The sequence below is a fragment of the Oncorhynchus kisutch genome, linkage group LG19 (genome assembly GCF_002021735.2).
Source record: "Oncorhynchus kisutch isolate 150728-3 linkage group LG19, Okis_V2, whole genome shotgun sequence".
NCBI lineage: Eukaryota > Metazoa > Chordata > Actinopteri > Salmoniformes > Salmonidae > Oncorhynchus > Oncorhynchus kisutch.
The window spans coordinates 37,777,130-37,795,160 of NC_034192.2; the positions used below are offsets into that span (position 1 = coordinate 37,777,130).

The window sequence follows — 18,031 nt, forward strand, 5'->3', positions numbered from 1 at the left end:
GCTCTTATTCGCCATGGACTTTACAGTGTCCCAGAACCTTTAGGAGTTTGTGCTACAGGATGTACATTTATGTTTGAAAAAGCTAGCCTTTGCTTTCCTAACTTCCTGTGTATATTGGTTCCTAACTTCCCTGAAAAGTTGCATATCACGGGGGCTATTCGATGCTAATGCAATACGCCACAGGATGTTTTTGTGCTGGTCAAGGGCAATCAGGTCTGGAGTGAACCAAGGGCTTTATCTGTTCCTGGTTCTACATTTTTTGAATGGGGCATGCTTATTTAAGATGGTGAGGAAAGCACTTTTAAAGAATAACCAGGCATCCTCTACTGACGGAATGAGGTCAATATCTTTCCAGGATACCTGGGCCAGGTCGATTAGAAAGGCCTGCTCGCAGAAGTGTTTTAAGGAGCATTTGACTGTGATGAGGGGTGGTCATTTAACCGCGGACCCATTACTGACACAGGCAATGAGGCAGTGATCGCTGAGATCCTGGTTGAAGACTGCAGAGTTGTATTTAGAGGACAGGTTGGTCAGGATGATATCTATGAGGGTGCCCGAGTTTACGGATTTGGGGTTGTACCTGGTAGGTTCAATGATAATTTGGGTGAGATTGAGGGCATCGATCTTAGATTGTAGGACGGCCGGGGTGTTAAGCATATCCCAGTTTAGGTCACCTAACATTACAAACTCTGAAGATAAATGGGGGCAATTAATTCACATATGGTGTCCAGGGCACACTGGGGGCTGAGGGGGGTCTGTAACAAGCGGCAACAGTGAGAGACTTATTTCTGGAAAGGTGGATTTTTAAAAGTAGAAGCTCGAACTGTTTGGGCACAGACCTGGATAGCATGACAGAACTCTGCAGGTTGTCTCTGCAGTAGATTGCAACTCCACCCCCTTTGGCAGTTCTGTCTTGGCGGAAAAAGAATACACATGCATAAAGGATTTTTCAGCTATGATTTTACCACTCAGAATCCAGAATGTATATGACAATGGGGCCAGCACAGGATGTAATACATCCTTACAACAATCTACTTTTTGATCTCCTTGACTTCTTATCTGGTAAACGGCTACTATGTGTCAAGAAAAGAGCCCCAATTAGGGGTTAGTGTACTCCAGTAAAAAGGTCTGGTTTAGATTTTTTTTTAAACAACTATTGCCCTGTGTCCCCAATCATAGGGGTATGAGAGACTAGTCAGTGGTAGAATTGAGTTGGTACTTTATTGGCCCAAACACACATAGAAAGTAAGGTTGAGGTTACTCATGGACAGTAATTAGTAAAACAAAATTGTTGTTGAATTGATGCATTGTGTCTTCTAACTGTCCAAGAATAGGATCCGAAGTGTTAGGAAATATTTGTCAGACTGCCAGACTTTAGTCAGACTGCCAGACTGTGCACCACAGAGCCAATCAGGAGAGAATACGTAAAGGTCAACGGTGCCAATTGAAAGTCAAGGGGTGTGTCTGTGCCTTTTGGATTACTATCTCTTTCCAGAGAACCCCTGTGGTTCAAGTCTGCTCTGCGCGTGTCTGAAAGTGACAGAGCCAGCAGCCAGGAGTGTTTTTCGCAGTATGTCATAAAAGAGTATTACACTTATGAATGTATTTAAAATGATAATATGTCATCCAATACAATGGAGTAACTAAGACCTGAATTTGAATGCAGCGTGTTCCGATTCCTCCTTCTCTTTCTGTCCAGCAGGGTCAACCAAAAACACTTGGCCTGATGGTTCATGCAGATACTGGGGAAGCAATATAGAAATTAAATTATATTACTATTAAATGACCCATATCACAACCCTCATACCTCTTCACAAATATGTACCTAAATCAATTTTGGAAAAAGTATTTTACTCACAAAAGACGTAGGAATTTATTTTCCCAGTTAGAAATAGTAGGCCATGCATCAAGTAACTTTTTTCATCAGAAAAACAAACCCTCAAATGCAATATTGCATTTTGTAAGTTGTGTGCAGGTGGCTTGTTGTGAATGTACTCAAGTATCAAGTCATTATCAGGTTACGTAAACTGCGTTCTAATTCTCAACGTAGAAGGATTTGTCTTAATGTACAGTATATGAAAGTGATGCTATGAAAAGGATTCTTTCACGTTATCAAGCTCACTCTGACTGACAAATCACTGCATATTACTGTGATTAAAAAGAGCATATTAAACATTGTTTTTCATGAAGCCTACCTGGGGACCTTCCTTTAAGCACCTCTGTATGAACACCTCTCCTGTCCTTGATCCAGACCACATACAGCCATTTGTGGGTCTTTTCAGTGTCCATGTGAAAGATAGTTATTGTGAGGATGGATTATTTGTTGACTTAATTTTTTAAAATGTATCACCCATGTAAAATGAAGGCCTGCAAAGCTTACAGATTTAAGTCTAATAGCATGAGATGAAAGTAGACAAACATCAGAGTGTGCGATATAAAGGTATAGTCAGTGGACATTCTGAACCTTGTTTGAATTCAGCAGGTCACATGACCAAGGAGCTATTGAAATTCTACATTTGGAAAAATGTATGTAAAACCCTGTGAAATAAAAAAGTAAATCTTGTGAGATGAAAATGGACAAACTAAAGGGTGTGCAATGTGTAGGCCCACCGAGTGGACATTCTGAACCTTGTTTGAAGTCACTAGGTCACATGACCAAGGAGCTATTGAAATTTTACATTTAGAAAAATTCATGTAAACCGTGTGAAATGAAAATGGACAAACTTAAGGGTGTGCAATATGTAGGCCCACTGAGTGGACATTCTGAAGCTTGTTTGAAGTCACTTGGTCACACGACCAAGGAGCTATTGAAACTTTACATTTTGAAAAATGTATGTAAAGTCATGTGAGTTGAAAATGGACCAACTAAAGGGTGTACAGTATAGAAGGGCAGTGGACATTCTGAACCTTGTTTGAATTCAGTAGGTCACATGACCAAGGAGCTATTGAAATTCTACATTTTGAAAAATGCATGGAAAACCATGTGAGATGGAAATGGACAAACTAAAGGGTGTGCAATATAGAAGGGTAGTCAGTGGACATTCTGAACCTTGTTTGAAGTCACTAGGTCACATGACCAAGGAGCTATTGAAATTCTACATTTTGAAAAATTAATGGAAAACCATGTGAGATGGAAATGGACAAACTAAAGGGTGTGCAATATGAAGGTATAGTCAGTGGACATTCTGAACCTTGTTTGAAGTCACTAGGTCACATGACCAAGGAGCTATTGAAATTTTACATTTGGAAAAATGCATGTAAACCGTGTGAAATGAAAATGGACAAACTTAAGGGTGTGCAATATGTAGGCCCACTGAGTGGACATTCTGAACCTTGTTTGAAGTCACTTGGTCACACGACCAAGGAGCTATTGAAACTTTACATTTTGAAAAATGTATGTAAAGTCATATGAGTTGAAAATGGACCAACTAAAGGGTGTGCAGTATAGAAGGGCAGTGGACATTCTGAACCTTGTTTGAATTTAGTAGGTCACATGACCAAGGAGCTATTGAAATTTGAATGTAAAAATAGTTTGTACTTTGTTTACACTCCCTAACTAATTAAACTTGGAATACAAAATGCAGCTCACATTTCCACAGGTTTATTAGCTTTGGAAAGTGAATTAATGTCCAAATCGTGAAAATAAGACCTGTGCGATGTTGTGCGCAATTTGTCCAACATCATGACACTTATTTGGCTTCTGTGGCTCAGGTGGTTTGAAAGCTATTGAGGTTTGAAAGCGCGAATATCGGTCGAATATCCAACTTCAAACTGTCTTTACCTCGGTGGTTCATGATAGTTACTACCTATCCCTTTGAATTGACGTTGAAAGTAGTACTCCACTTGTAGTGCAATAAAAGAGAAGAGGTTACTACTGCTGAGCTTAGCCCACATTCGACTACGTTATTAACATTCCATCAAAAGACGAGCGACAAGCTTTTGGTTTCACTCGCATATTTTATTGCGCTACAAGTGGAGAGTAGAGGCAGAGCTGAACACAACTCACTGATTTTTTAAACCTTGATTTGACAGTATAACTCAGATTGTAGCCCAGTGAGTCACTGTACTTCCTCTTTAAGCTTAACTTTGTTGGCTTTACAAAGTGTTCTGGTGTGTGTGGACGACAAGACATCAAGAAAAATGTTCAAAGGTGCTTATCTTCTGGTGGTCATGACAGTCTTAGCTGGTAGGTGCTCATCTGAACATTATGCATTTCTTCACCTCAGCTCCTGTTGTAACAGTGTAATTGATGCAACTCTGTTCTTTTGACGAGTCATCGACAGCCATTCCAAAGAAATGAAATGTAACTTTAATGTGAAGACAACGCAAGAAAAGTGTATGTTTCTCTTCACAGAGGTGGTTGTTGAGAGCTCTGGCAGCATTTTACCTGTGGACGAGGTGTCAGGTAAATGCATACACAACACTGAACTTTGCACTTTGTATCTTTAATGACCGTTGTTCTTGGTTGCTTTGATCAATGCATATCGCCATAGTCATTTGATTTGACCATTTCCATTTGAATCTATGGTACTATCAATACATCTTATTGTGCAATGGAATGGCTAGCCATATACATTTAGAGTTTCCTGTATGCAAATCTTACAGATTGTCTGAAAAGAGGTTACACAGCAGCCGGAAAGAGAAATTGTGGTTTCGATGAAGGTATGGGTCAAAAGTTATGTTTCACAGTCTTTTATGAATGGCAGTAACTTTTTAATGATCTTTCCCTGCAGTCATTTAGAATGTACAGTAAATTCCATCACTGCCATATATTTGATTTCTCTGCATTTTAATGTAAGTCTAAATGTAAGTCTGAAGCTATGTATGATTCTCTATGGGAGTTATTATTATTCCACCCGAGGGGAATCAACTTAATCTGCACCCCAGCTGTTATTGAGTGGAACAAAACACTAAACACTCCAGACTCCCCACTGGGCACAGACTTTCAGTTCAACGTCCAGTTTTGATTTACATTTGGTTGAGTTGTCAACTAACGTGAATTTAACATGAAATCATAAATCATTGGATTTAGGTTGCAAGTTGGGTGAAAAAAAGCTGAAAATCCCTTAAGTTGATGACTTTTTGAAAATCCAAACAGTTTTCTACGTTGATTTAACGTCATCACACTGAATTTGTGTTGTTGAAATTATGTGGAAACAACGTTTATTCAACCAGTTTTTGCCCAGTGGGTCTTGACGTAGGCTACCTTTTGTCTGGTTCAAACCATTCCACTGGTGAGACTAAGTAAAAGTTTCATTTTTTGGTTCACACTATCCCAGAAGAGAGCCAAATGGTGATATTTCAATGACTAAATACTCTGTACAGTCATTCCAGTACAGATCGTTTTTGATTCTTGAGGTTTTTTTTCAGCCTGTGAAGATGCAAAATATAAGGATGCAATACTGCCATGCATACTCTTAGGATATGATCTCATTTACCAAGACTCATGTAAGTTACGGATCCTCTGCATTGATTGTTTTTAGTACAGAGCAAGAAAGTTACTTCTGCAATGAAATAAATTATAAAACAAATATATATACAGTACCAGTCAATAGTGGACACACCTACTCATTCAAGGGTTTTTCATTATTTTCACTATTTTCTACAATGTAGAATAAGAGTAAAGACATCACAACTATGAAATAACACTTACGGAATCATGTAGTAACCAAAAAAGTGGTGAACAAATCAAAATATATTTTATTATATTTGAGATTCTTCAAAGTAGCCACCCTTTGCCTTGATGACAGCTTTGCACACTCTTGGCATTCTCTCGACCAGAGCTTCACCTGAAATGCTTTTCCAACAGTCTTGAAGGAGTTCCCACATATGCTGAGCACTTGTTGGCTGCTTTTCCTTCACTCTGCGATCCAACTGATCCCAAACCATCTCATTTGGGATGAGGTTGGGTGATTGTGGAGGCCAGGTCATCTGATGCAGCACTCCTTCCCTCTCGTACTTGGTCATTTAGCCCTTACACAGCCTGGATGCGTGTTGGGTCATTGTCCTGTTGATGGAAAATGATTGTCCCACTCAGCACAAACCAGATGGGATGGCGTATCGCTGCAGAATGATGTGGTAACCATGCTGGTTAAGTGTGCCTTGATTTCTAAATAAATCACAAACCGTGTCACCAGCAAAGCAGTCCCACACCATAACACCTCCTCCTCCATGATTTACAGTGGGAAATACACATGCGGAGATCATCCGTTCACCCACACTGCGTCTCACAAAGACACGGCGGTTGGAACCAAAAATCTCAAATTTGGACTCATCAGACCAAAGGACAGATTTCCACCAGTCTAATGTCCATTGCTCGTACTTATTGGCCCAAGCAAGCCTCTTTAGTAGTCTGCAGTAGAGGTCATTCTGGGTTTTCCTTTCCTGTGGAGGTCCTCATCTTCTGTAAACCAGCCCTACCTTGTCACAACACAACTGATTGGCTCAAATGCATTAAGGAGGAAAGAAATTCCACAAATGGACTTTTAACAAGGCACACCTGTTAATACATTTGGATTTGTTTAACACTTTTTTAGTTACTACATAATTCCATATGTGCATTTCATAATTTTAATGTTTTCACTATTATTTTACAATGTATAAAATAGTAAAAATAAAGAAAGAGTTGAACAAGTAGGTGTGTCGAAACTTTTGACTCGTTCTCTATATATCTGCAGTGAATACACTGAGCATACATAACATTAAGAACACCTTCCTAATAAGTTGCTTCTCCCCGTTTGCCCCTCAGAACAGCCTCAATTTGTTGGGACATGGACTCTACAAGGTGTTGAAAGCATTCCACAGGGATGCTGGCCCATGTTGATTCCAATGCTTCCCACAGTTGTGTCACGTTGGCTGGATGCCCTTTGGGTGGGGGACTATTCTTGATACACATGGGAAACTGTTGAGCGTGAAAAACCCAGCAGTGTTGCTGTTTCTGACACCAACCAGTGCACCTTAAATCTTTTATCTTGCCCAGTCACCCTCTGAATGGCACACATACACAATCCATGTCTCAATTGTCTCAAGGCTTAAAAGTCATTATTTGACCTTTTCCCTCCCCTTCATCTACACTGAGTGAAGTGGATTTAACATGTGACATCAATAAGGGATCATAAGCTTTCACCTGGATTCACCTGGTCAGTCTGTCATGGAAAGAGCAGGCGTATAGATATATCTACAGTATATACTGTATATCTAAAAGCAATAACAACAACAACAGTTATAAAATACATCTTGGAATTAATATTGTATTGAAGTTGATTTTCTATTCTCTGCATTTGTTGTTATTTCCGTCCATTCTTAGGAGTTTTAGAGTCACGACATGCCTACCGTTTACCGTGCTTGTTTGTTACTAACTGTTTACCACATATCCCAAATATGTATCACATTTTAAGAATGTATCTGCTGTTGTCTCTTCTTTACAGCATATCACAGGGATAGTGACTTTGAAATGTATGGTAAGTGTTTTTCAATAGGATATATATTTGTTATTTTTCACGAGTTGAAGTAAAGTGAATTGCAGACCATTTCCTCTTAAATGAAAGAGGAGTGTCTGAAGATGTGTTCTCCTTCAGGTATGGCTCATTGTGCAATAGACAGATGTTCTGAGGGATGGAAAAAGAAACCGAAAGCTCATGGCAACCAATTGCAGATCTTTTCAGGTGACTCTTGTACAGTATAGAATGTCCCCTGCTGCCATTTATCCCTTTGCTGTGGTTTCCTTATTTGAGCAGTTGAAAAATACTTTGAAACACAGAAAACATGCAACAATTAATATCAGCCCAAAATGAATACCGTTATGGAGTATGCACATTAAAGAGAACCAGGCAAGAGAATGCACATTAAAATGATACTATACAATAAATTCTATATTTATGTTTTATCTACAGGGTGGGCTGAGTCATTCTCCTCTTGCCTGGCTGCAGTGAAGGACTGTGCAAAGCCTGAAAGGAAGAAAGAGGAGTTCTGAGTATGATTTAGTCTCATGTCTGTTGTCCTACTTTATGGGGGAAGTTAATAAGTGTCTAAGGAAATGTACTAACATTGCTATAATGGCATGTGCACTCCAAAATTCTGACTTCTTTCAATGCTCATGATTCCAAACTAGAAGTTGCTTCTTTGTCTTGCCACTAGATGGTGGCCTGTACCTTTTCAGAATAAAAAATAAAACACTGTTTTTTTTAAGTAAGAATAAGTGAGAATAAGGAAGAATAGGCTGTACCTTTCTATATGGTAATCAGTGGCTCCCAAACCTTTTTGCTGTGGAGACCTACCAAAAGCTGTCATATTTTTCCAGTGACACCACAAATAAAGTAAACCTATATTAATTGTCACAAACCTGCTCTCCTTCCTCTCTGTCCATATATATGTCTCTGGTTTGGTCAACCAGGAAGATGTCAGTTAGACTGAGTGCTGGGATGGTAGGGCTTGGCCCCTTGGTGTGGAGGTGTTTAGGGGTTAAATGCAGGCATCATGTTGGAATTAGGGTCCTGACAGTGCAGTGTAGGGGTGCTGTGAGTTTCTAGGAGAGGGAGTAAATGGCTTAAAGAAGTGTTCCTAAATCAGGGTCCATTAGGATGTGCAGTTATTTGCTCTAACCGAGCACTAACACACCCTTGATTAGTTGAATCAAGTGTTTTCATGGAGTACCCTCATTTAGGAACGCTGCAGCTTAAAATATTGGAGGATTTGAGAATATTTTTTCCTCATGGAAGTGAAAAAGCTCTGCAATTAGTGTGCTGTCCAGGGGATTTACTTGTACATCAATGCTGTCTCACCACAGAATCAGCGTATAAACGCCTGTCCTATGGTTTGGACGTGGAGCAAACTAGGGATTTGTTACAGGTTCAAGTGTAATCTTTTTGTTGGATCTGTTCCTGTAGACAATATTTTATGACCGTTTTTACTTTGAACTAGTAAATATTATATCTGTACAAGTGCTATATCTTCGTGGATATGTTGTGTTTGTTTATGAAATAAAAATGACAATAATATACTGATCAAAAATATAATCGCAACGTGAAGTTGCTTGAGGTGCTTAAAGTACTTGCATTTGGCACTCAGAAGTACTGAAATACTTTGAAAATGTTACATGTTCTCAAGTTGGTAGTTAAAAAGTACTTGAATTAAAATGAGAGGAGAACCGATAATGATCAGATATGTTTATGAAAAATATTAGAAATATGTATTGGTCTTGCGAATGAATTTCCAGTGTGTTTCGCGCGTTGTTGCCATGGAAGATCGCTCATTCCACCCACACTGCCACTCAGTCTGGCAGGTACAGAACCGACTGAGTAGGCGCCGCCAAACGTCACATCGATTACTAAAATGCCAGGCAAATGTATATTCAACCCTGTCTTTTATGCGAATGGAACATTTCTAGGATATTTTATTTCAGCTCATGAACAATGGGACCAACACTTGTTGCGTTTTATATTTTGTTCGGTATAGTTTACCCAACTTTTTTACCACTACATTACTGGACCAAACCAACCGACACCGTGTAAGAGACAATTTATGCTCGATCTGAAAATGTGGTCGGAGCGCGGTATGGATGGTGTAACGCAATCGCGCAGCCCCCGGAGGCACGCCGGGGCCAAATTGAGCTCAGTAGGCATCGCGGTGAATTTGACTTGCCACTGTCTGTAGAACCCTGAAAGTGTAGGTCTCATGTTTCATGAGCTGAAATAAAAGATCCCAGTAATGTTCCATATGCACAAAAGCATATTTCTCTCAAATGTTGTGCACAAATGTGTTTACATCACTGTTAGTGAGCATTTCTCCTTTGCCAAGATAATCAATCTATCTGACAGGTGTGGCATATCAAGAAGCCTTGTGCTGGGGAAAATAAAAGGCCACTCTAAAATGTGTAGTTTTGTCACACAAGAAAATGCCACAGATGTCTCAAGTTTTGAGGGAGCTTGCAAATGGAAGCTGACTGCAGGAATGTCCACCAGAGCTGTTGCCAGATAATTGAATGTTAATTTCTCTACCATGGCGTTGTGTGGGCGAGCGGTTTGCTGATGTCAACATTGTGAACAGAGTGCCCCATGGTGGCAGTGGGGTTATGGTATGGCCAGCATAAGCTACGGACAAGGAACACAATTGCATTTTATCAATGGTAAATTGAATGCACAGAGATACAGTGACGAGATCCTGAGGCCCATTGACGTGTGATTCATCTGCTGCCATTACCTCATGTTTCAGCATGATCATTCGGGGCCCCATGTTGCAAAGGTCTGTACACTGCTCCTGGAAGCTGAACATGTCCCAGTTATTCCATCTCCTGCATACTCACCAGACATGTCACCCATTAAACATGTTTGGGATGCTTTGGATCGAGTTCCAGTTCCAGCAACTTGCACAGCCATTGAAGACGAATGGGACAACATTCCACAGGCCACAATCAACAGCCTGATCAACTCTATGCGAATGACGTGTGTCTCGCTGAATGAGGCCGCACCAGATACAGACTGGTTTCATGAGCCACACCCCTACTTTTTCTTTTAAAGGTATCTGTGACCAACAGATGCATATCTGTATTCCCAGACATGTGAAATCCATAGATCAGGGCCTAATTCATTTTTTTCAATTGACTGATTTCCTTATATGAACTGTATCTCAGGAAAATCTTTTAAATTATTACATGTTGCATTTATATTTTTGTTCAGTGTACATTGATTCACAGCCCAGTGTACGTCTTCCCCTGGTAACGCACGTAGCAACTCATGACCACTAGATGACAGCAATCGTCAGCAAACTGAATGGCACACTGAACAAAATCAAGGACAGTGATTAGAGAATGTTCTGTGAAGTACTCTTTCTATCTAACATTGAAATAGAAAGCATCTGCACGCATGACTAAACAAAGGATGGATGTCATTATTTTCTGAAATAATAGGCTATAGTTTGTTCTCCATCAGCTTTTACAGTTATACCACAAGGCTTAAGCCACTCACTCAATTTGAGTGTTTTGTATGAATTTATAAATATTTTGGAGAAAAGAATGACGATAAAAAAATGTGCTGAAGTCCTAAATGTAGTTCCCTTACATTAATTTACAGTAGCCTACACAAGACCAACAAAAATACACAAGGCCTACACATTTCCACTGGAAGTATGTGTATGGTACTAATTGAACCAAGAGCCAGCTTTTGAGAAGACATTGCTTATTATTGATGATGATACATAAGGTTAGGCTATGCGAACGATGGTTGCCTGTTATCCCTTGGCTGTAGACCACCGCACAGTCGGAGTTTCAGATTGTCTCCGCTGATTGTTTTGTGGCCCCCTGACTTTCCTGTCTGGCCTTGTAGACGGCCTTGTTGACGTCTCTAGAAAGTGCAATTAAAATATTGCATGTCATTAAATCTTTTATGTTGTCATTTTGTCTCAAGAGTTACCTCCGCAGAACGTTGCAAACCCACGAATTTATACCCGTCTTCTCTCCCTTGAGACTGGACTTTCACATGAGTTATTTCGCAGCAAACACTTTTATCTGTTAAGTACCATAAATAAAAAAGAGCGAATGCATAAGAGTCGGTGACTGTATTGAGGTGATTTTAATCCTATAGGCTACCTCGAACACAGAAATAAAACGGATTGAAAACGTATTTATTTTACACCAATTGTATAAACAATCGTTTTGTTGGTTAATCATTAACTTAATATTGTTTTTGCTATGTTACATTGACAATAGTCCACCAAAATACCCAAATAATAATAAAGATAAATACACTGTACTATTATTGTTAAAATTATACCTGTAATTATAACAATTCCTTATAATTAACAGGGAAAACGTAGGAATATCTTTACTGAAGAACATATTAATACAATATTTTATTATTGCAATAATATGACTTGAGATAATGTTACTGTCTATTGTTGTAAGATGAATGATCAGGTAAGACTAATTACTTCTAAAATGAATATGGTAGTCAACATATTCCGAGATTTAAGTATCACCGAATTAATTTGCTTGTAGAGAAATATGAATATTGACTATCCAGACGTTAGGTTTACGTATCTCCTGAATACATTTTGGTCTCCTAAATTAAGAGGCTAACGTTCCATAAATATTTAATTGTGGTTGCTTTGGAAGATTCCTAATTAACGAAATTCGAGTTGTTGTGATATAAAAGTAGGCTAGCCTACTGCGTTAACGGAATTGTCAAATTACTTGAAACAATGGCATTTATAAGAGTTACTATTATATATTATAATTATTAATTATTTTAAGTATGCATTGTTATTATTATTATTAATTATTATTAGGCTGTTGTGATTTATTGTATAACTATTACTAGATGCAAAGGATCTCAAGGACAGCCGCTCTCAAATATCTTTGTACACATTCACAAACTACCATTCAAGTGACGTATTGACAAGCAAAGCATTATTGCGAAAAATGACCTACACTATTCAGAATCACAACTCTCAAGAAAGACATAGGAAAAATGTTTATACCATCCATCATGAGCTTTTAGCAAATATTCAATCATCTCGAAATATTATTGAATGGGTGTGTGTGCCCGCGCGCGCATATGTGTGAGTTGCGTGCGGTGTGAAGTGTTCGTGCGCGCACGTATGAATTTGTGTGGCACCATAAATTAGGTCCTCTGATCATGTTGACGAAGTGTATAACTCCCCACAAACATAATGAAGCCTATTCAGTCCAATGCCACAACAAAGAAACATTTAACCTAATATCAACCACAGCCTACGACAGGATCAATGCTTTCAAATGAGAGGTCAGCTGTATGCCTTTATGAGCCAATTCAAAAGTAGGGCAACATGCAAATAGATTAATCTGTTAGGGCAATACTACACACATGGTGTCCACGCGCACAGCCCAGCAAAATGTGCAATGGGTAAACACGCCGAAAGCTTTTGCCGCGAATTCAAAAATGACGTAATGAATGACCTACGCCAATGAGAAGCCAGATCTGCGATTGACGCGTAAATCATTTTTCCTTATAAGGACTAGTCTCCGCCCATGTCAAATCCATGCTTTTCGTCATCACCTCCACCCCCCATCCCCCCTCCCCTGAGAGCACTAGAGCCTCCGAACCCGAGAGAAGGTGCGCTCCGCTGGGACAGAGGAAGGATAAAGAGACTGGGAGGGAGGGAATGAGATTTCTTGGTACCCAATCCCCCTTTTCCCCTGGGAGAGCAAATCTTCCATGGTCCGTCCCTCCCTCTTGTTTGGTAATCATTTCATTTTACTCCTTTTTGAAGCACTCGCTTGTTTTATCCCACTTTTCATTTCACAATCCGGTGCGCGTATGTTCGCCTTCTGATCAACTTCGGCATCTCCCCTCTCTTTCCTCACGACGAAAAGGTCTCCTAGATCCCGGCTGATTCTTTTCCTTTGAGATGCTTAACTGTTCTAACACTCACCCTCTCTCCACCCTCTTTTAACTTCAGACCGTTAAGCTTGAGCGAACTGAACTGAGGTTGGAATTTAAAATAAAGCGGAAAACCCAAAGGGATACGACGCTCGTCTTTGGATAAGGACCGCTATCGCTTTCCCCCTTGTTGCACTTTGGGGAAGATTCTTCCCATTTCAGTTGCTCGTCGTTAATCCAGGTGGCCTTGCTTTGAGTGAACAGGAGGATTATTTAGCGTGATTTGGTGAAGAGAGAAAGATCCCAGAAGGTTACTTTCATGTTCTCCATCCAGGACAGCCTCCCGCGGGGAGCCTTGACCATGAAAGAGGAACCGCTCACGAGTGGCATGACACCGGTCCGCTCTTGGATGCAGAGCGCGGGGATATTGGACGCGAACACAGCAGCACAAAGGTAAACATAAACTCGATATGCACATATGATAATCGCTGGACATGATGCTGACAGTTCGGTGCAGTTTGCCGGACGACGTAGGCTATGCGTTCCCAAGTGTAAACCATCGGTAAAGACGCAAATATTATGCATTTAAAGTAGCCAACTGTATCCCGCACCTATTCGCAAAATAGCTCTTTAGCTCTTTAGACTTGGTGCCCCAATACTTGTTAAACATGCACCATGTGTAAATAGCCTATAGCATCTCTAAGAGTGTAGAATGTAATGGAGGACATTGCTCAAGATGCGATTTCACAATGAGACCTTGCATCATTTTGTACAATAGACCATGATCCTTTAGTCAACACCTAGATTAATAGATATCTGTAACGGATCATTTATACCTCCCCTCATGTGACAAATGGGCTAACTATTTGCTCCGCGTTCAATTTCAGGCACTCAGGCACTGGTTGACAGTTAGGTGGCGCATATCAGCTATATGGCTGAGTGAGCTCCAAGAAATTTGCTGGTACTGAAAACTCTTGACTCTGATTAGCAAATAACTCAAACTTTACAATGTGCATGTGCCATCTAATAGAACGTCACCATACTGTACCTCCCGCGCATGCGTGGAATAATGTAAAACACAATTTTCACTTATACTAAGTGTTGGCTAAACAATAAGAGCACCTCGAAGAGTTTGCAGCTGTCCCACTTGCAGAAGTTGGTTTGTGAAAGAAAGGCTTACAGAAAGAATCGCCGACATCATAGGCTGCAAGGTTTTGTGATGATAACGTGGATGTCCATGTAGGCTATTAATAACTTAGAATGTAATTATCAGATGTATATCTGATCTATGCGTAAAGCTGCATGCGTTAAAATATTAGACAAATTGTAATTATAATTCGTAGAAGCAACGTAATCAAACCAGCTTGTTTGATCTAATTTTAAAGTATAGGCTACCTGGACACATTCAATTGAGTATGGCTCATTTAGGCTATAAAATGAACAGTATCTGTGTACATGCGCTTTTCTAAATTATGCACGTGAATGAAGATTGATAATATGTTAACAGGTTCACTGTAAGTCTAGCGCAGAATAAGAATAGTTTTAATTTTGTATTAATTAAGTTAGGCCTATCTACAAGTGTTGTTTTAAGGTGATCAAAAGTAGAATTCAATTAAATGCACAGTTTTAAGATCTTAATAAATACAATTGATTATTTTATTATTGAAATTATTTCATAAGTAAACTTGAATTGATTAAATCTTGAATTATTGAACAGTATTTGGTGTAAAAACACGAAAAGCATGGTGTGTATAATATTAATAATACGTGATAAGCTATATATCGCCTAGAAATATTGATGATGATAGTGTTGGCGAGAAATTGATTGGCTTCACTCAAAGTGTTAAAATAAATTACTTCAACTGACCTGAAATAATGTGGAGCAATAGGAAAGGGCTTACATGTGTTCCATATATATATATACTGTATGTTACAGGAGAAGGTCAATTTGGGAAATGCCTCCACTTTCTTCTTTACATCGGATAAGAATTCTATATAGGCATACTGATAAATTACTTTTCGCTGAAAAGTTTGTGTGAAAATCTTTTATCATTACCATCCAAAGTTGTCATCACGGAGAAAAAAAATGTCACGACAAGCATGCCCTGGCCCCTGCATTAATACATACAACAAAGGCTATAACATATTATGAGACCTGTGTTTATGATGTCTATTGATAATAACGATTTTATACACTATTAAAATGTAACAAAACTGTAAGCCCCTCAGTTGAGGTTAATGTTTGGTTGTAGGTTGTTGGCATCGGAAATATGTTATGATGCCCGGCGTTCACATTGCCGACAGTTGTCATATCTGGTTGCCTTAACTATAAAAAAAAAACACACAAAAAGGTTAAGCAGAGCAAGCATATCCTACTGTAGCCTACGTTTACCATCTTACATGCTCAACATGCTATTCGTTTCTTATTGCATATTGAGCAGGCAAGATGAAACTACCAAATAGGCTCAGAGTTAGAGTATCGTTTAAGTGACCCACAGTCCATCAGGATGCCGGGAGTGGTGGTATGGTGTCATGTTAAGACAACATCAGCACGTTTCAAATGAAATAAGAGGTCAAGAGATTAAGCATTTCATGAACTAGGCTAAAGACGTTTTTCCTGTGTTATAGTTGTCATCCTGTCGCGCACACGCATCCACCCGGGAGTTCAAGTCGGATAAGCGGGTCAATTGACACGTCCGGGGCTCACGGGTGAGCGCGTCGACACCATGTAGTTTACGCTGGTTTTCTTACGGTGTCAATACATTTGTGAGTCCACAAACTGTCTTTCATGCGTTCACAATGTCCCTTTATTTATTTTGAGGGAAATATAAACCTGTCTGCTGGGTATCCATCCACATAGCATGTCAGTTTTAATAGTTGGTGTGCTCTGAATACTGCTTCCGCATTATGCTTAATTGAACTCAAATGCATTAAACTCATGTGTCACACATTTATCATGTAACACAAAGAGAATTCATACTTGAATATTACTGTCAGGTGATCAACAGTATAAAGGCTATTGATCAGTACTGGTTGACAGTTGCAGTGATTTGCCAAGTGTAGCTACATTTCAATTTGCATGAACTGTTATTCGCTATATGGTGATAACTTATTTGATAGTGTTAAAGTGCATCACTTTATATTACAGAAAATATTGAAAATGTCAAACACACACTTATCTAGATTAAGATATTACAAAAATAAGACAGGTGGCTTTTAGTAGTGGCAGTACATTCATGTGTTATTACACTGGATATGACATTCATTTAAAACTAGGCTACGTCTCTTGGTTTGGATGCTTGTGGTTTACTGCTTCCCATTGCAATACAATGTGTCTGTGTCATTTTGCCATGTAAATTGTTGAGTAAATATTTAACTCTCATGAACAAGTAATCTGAAGTCTAGCCGTCAACACTTCTATAGATGAAGCTCCACCCATTTGAGGTCTGACACGTTGAGAGTTACCCAAACCCAACGTATACCATGCCACAAAAAGTTTGATAAAACAACACATTCACCAAAACTAATTCGAGGTGCAATGCCCAAACAGTGAGATTCTGTATGTCAAGTTACATTGCAGTAAGTAGTTGCACTTGTGCGTGTAGGTCAAGTAGATTTTTAGGGGGTATTGGAAAAGTACTCTGGAGAGCCTCTGGCCTTCTCTGGGTTCGGAACTGGAGACTAATAGTTTTGTTTAGCGCTCGGATGTGGTCGTGGATAGATCTGATATGGATAGTAAAGTGGCATTGCTGATTGAATGCGTAAATGGGTCACTTTTAGAGACACTCCCCTAGCCTATGCCCACCACAACTGTCTCTCCTGATCTATCTCCCAAAACAGCCATTCCCCTGAAGCGAGGAGAAGAGGGGTGTGTGTGTGTGACTAAGTGGACTGCACAACTGGGGAACAGATTTCACTTGACACTCCCCAGTTGCCACTGTAAAATCGAGCAAAGTGAATTATGTTGACCCTGTCTTTGTCTGCTAAGAGGAGGGGGGGAACTTAATAAAGTGCAGGTTCCCAAGCTTAGCAGAAGACTGAGTGTTTAGTGTTCAGTGTGAGTGACCGGGGAGACTGATAGCCCACGATTCTATATCCAGAGCTCAATCCGTCACTGCCTCAATCATTACCAGTCACCGAACTCAGAATATGGAGACAATACAGCCCATTGGCCCCAGGCATATGGGAAGGAGAAGCACATTTGTACGGACAGACATATTTGTCCTGGGTGGCAGTCATTCATATACTTGACATCACCACATGTTATCTTGGGAGATATTTTGGTCCAAGGTTCCTTCACTGTAAGCGATCATCATTCACAATCACTCAGGTCAATGAACATGTCAGACCTGTTATTTCTTATTTTTAGAGAGCGAAATAGAGTTATTGTGAAATGAGCATTTCTCCCCTCTTCCCCCTATTAAATTCAACTAAATGTTACTGAGCCTTGTGGAGAAGTGTCAGATAGTTAAAACAAGACACCCACAGTGCATTCACCCTGTTGCAGCGTGTTCCTGTGAATTCTCTATAACACGTTGCACGGCGGCGACACCACGGCGACTCGCTTAAATATATCTAGACACATGACTTAGCCTTCTCTTCGTCTCACACTGCTAAATCTCAGCCACAGCGCCTCTGCCACCAGTTCATTGGATCCCGCAACAGAAACAAGTGTTTCT

General features: G+C 39.7%; 2 protein-coding genes across 10 annotated transcripts in view; both read left to right on the top strand.

The window, feature by feature from the left end:
- The first annotated feature begins 3,827 nt into the window (after positions 1 to 3,827).
- LOC109865069 (uncharacterized) lies at positions 3,828 to 8,996 on the top strand. Of its 2 annotated transcripts, XM_020453186.2 has the most exons (7): positions 3,832 to 4,186; positions 4,355 to 4,405; positions 4,606 to 4,662; positions 5,371 to 5,448; positions 7,428 to 7,460; positions 7,578 to 7,664; positions 7,893 to 8,996. In XM_020453186.2, the coding sequence occupies exons 1-7, from the start codon at positions 4,141 to 4,143 to the stop codon at positions 7,970 to 7,972; spliced, it is 432 nt and encodes a 143-aa protein (XP_020308775.1). In that variant the 5' UTR covers positions 3,832 to 4,140; the 3' UTR covers positions 7,973 to 8,996. The 2 variants fall into 2 exon arrangements, with proteins under 2 accessions (XP_020308776.1, XP_020308775.1); XM_020453187.2 differs by lacking the exon at positions 5,371 to 5,448 and having other exon boundaries at positions 3,828 to 4,186; positions 7,893 to 8,936.
- A 4,147-nt stretch (positions 8,997 to 13,143) lies between these two features.
- Positions 13,144 to 18,031, top strand: part of LOC109865053 (transcription factor COE3-like) — a 101,255-nt gene continuing 96,367 nt past the window's right edge. For 3 of the 8 annotated variants that reach the window (XM_031797020.1, XM_031797021.1, XM_031797019.1), the window contains exon 1: positions 13,672 to 13,805. In XM_031797020.1, coding sequence (XP_031652880.1) covers positions 13,672 to 13,805 — 134 coding nt within the window. Of the gene's footprint in view, positions 13,806 to 18,031 lie in introns of all 8 variants that reach the window. The other 5 variants (XM_031797018.1, XM_031797025.1, XM_031797024.1 and 2 more) reach the window with 5 other exon arrangements.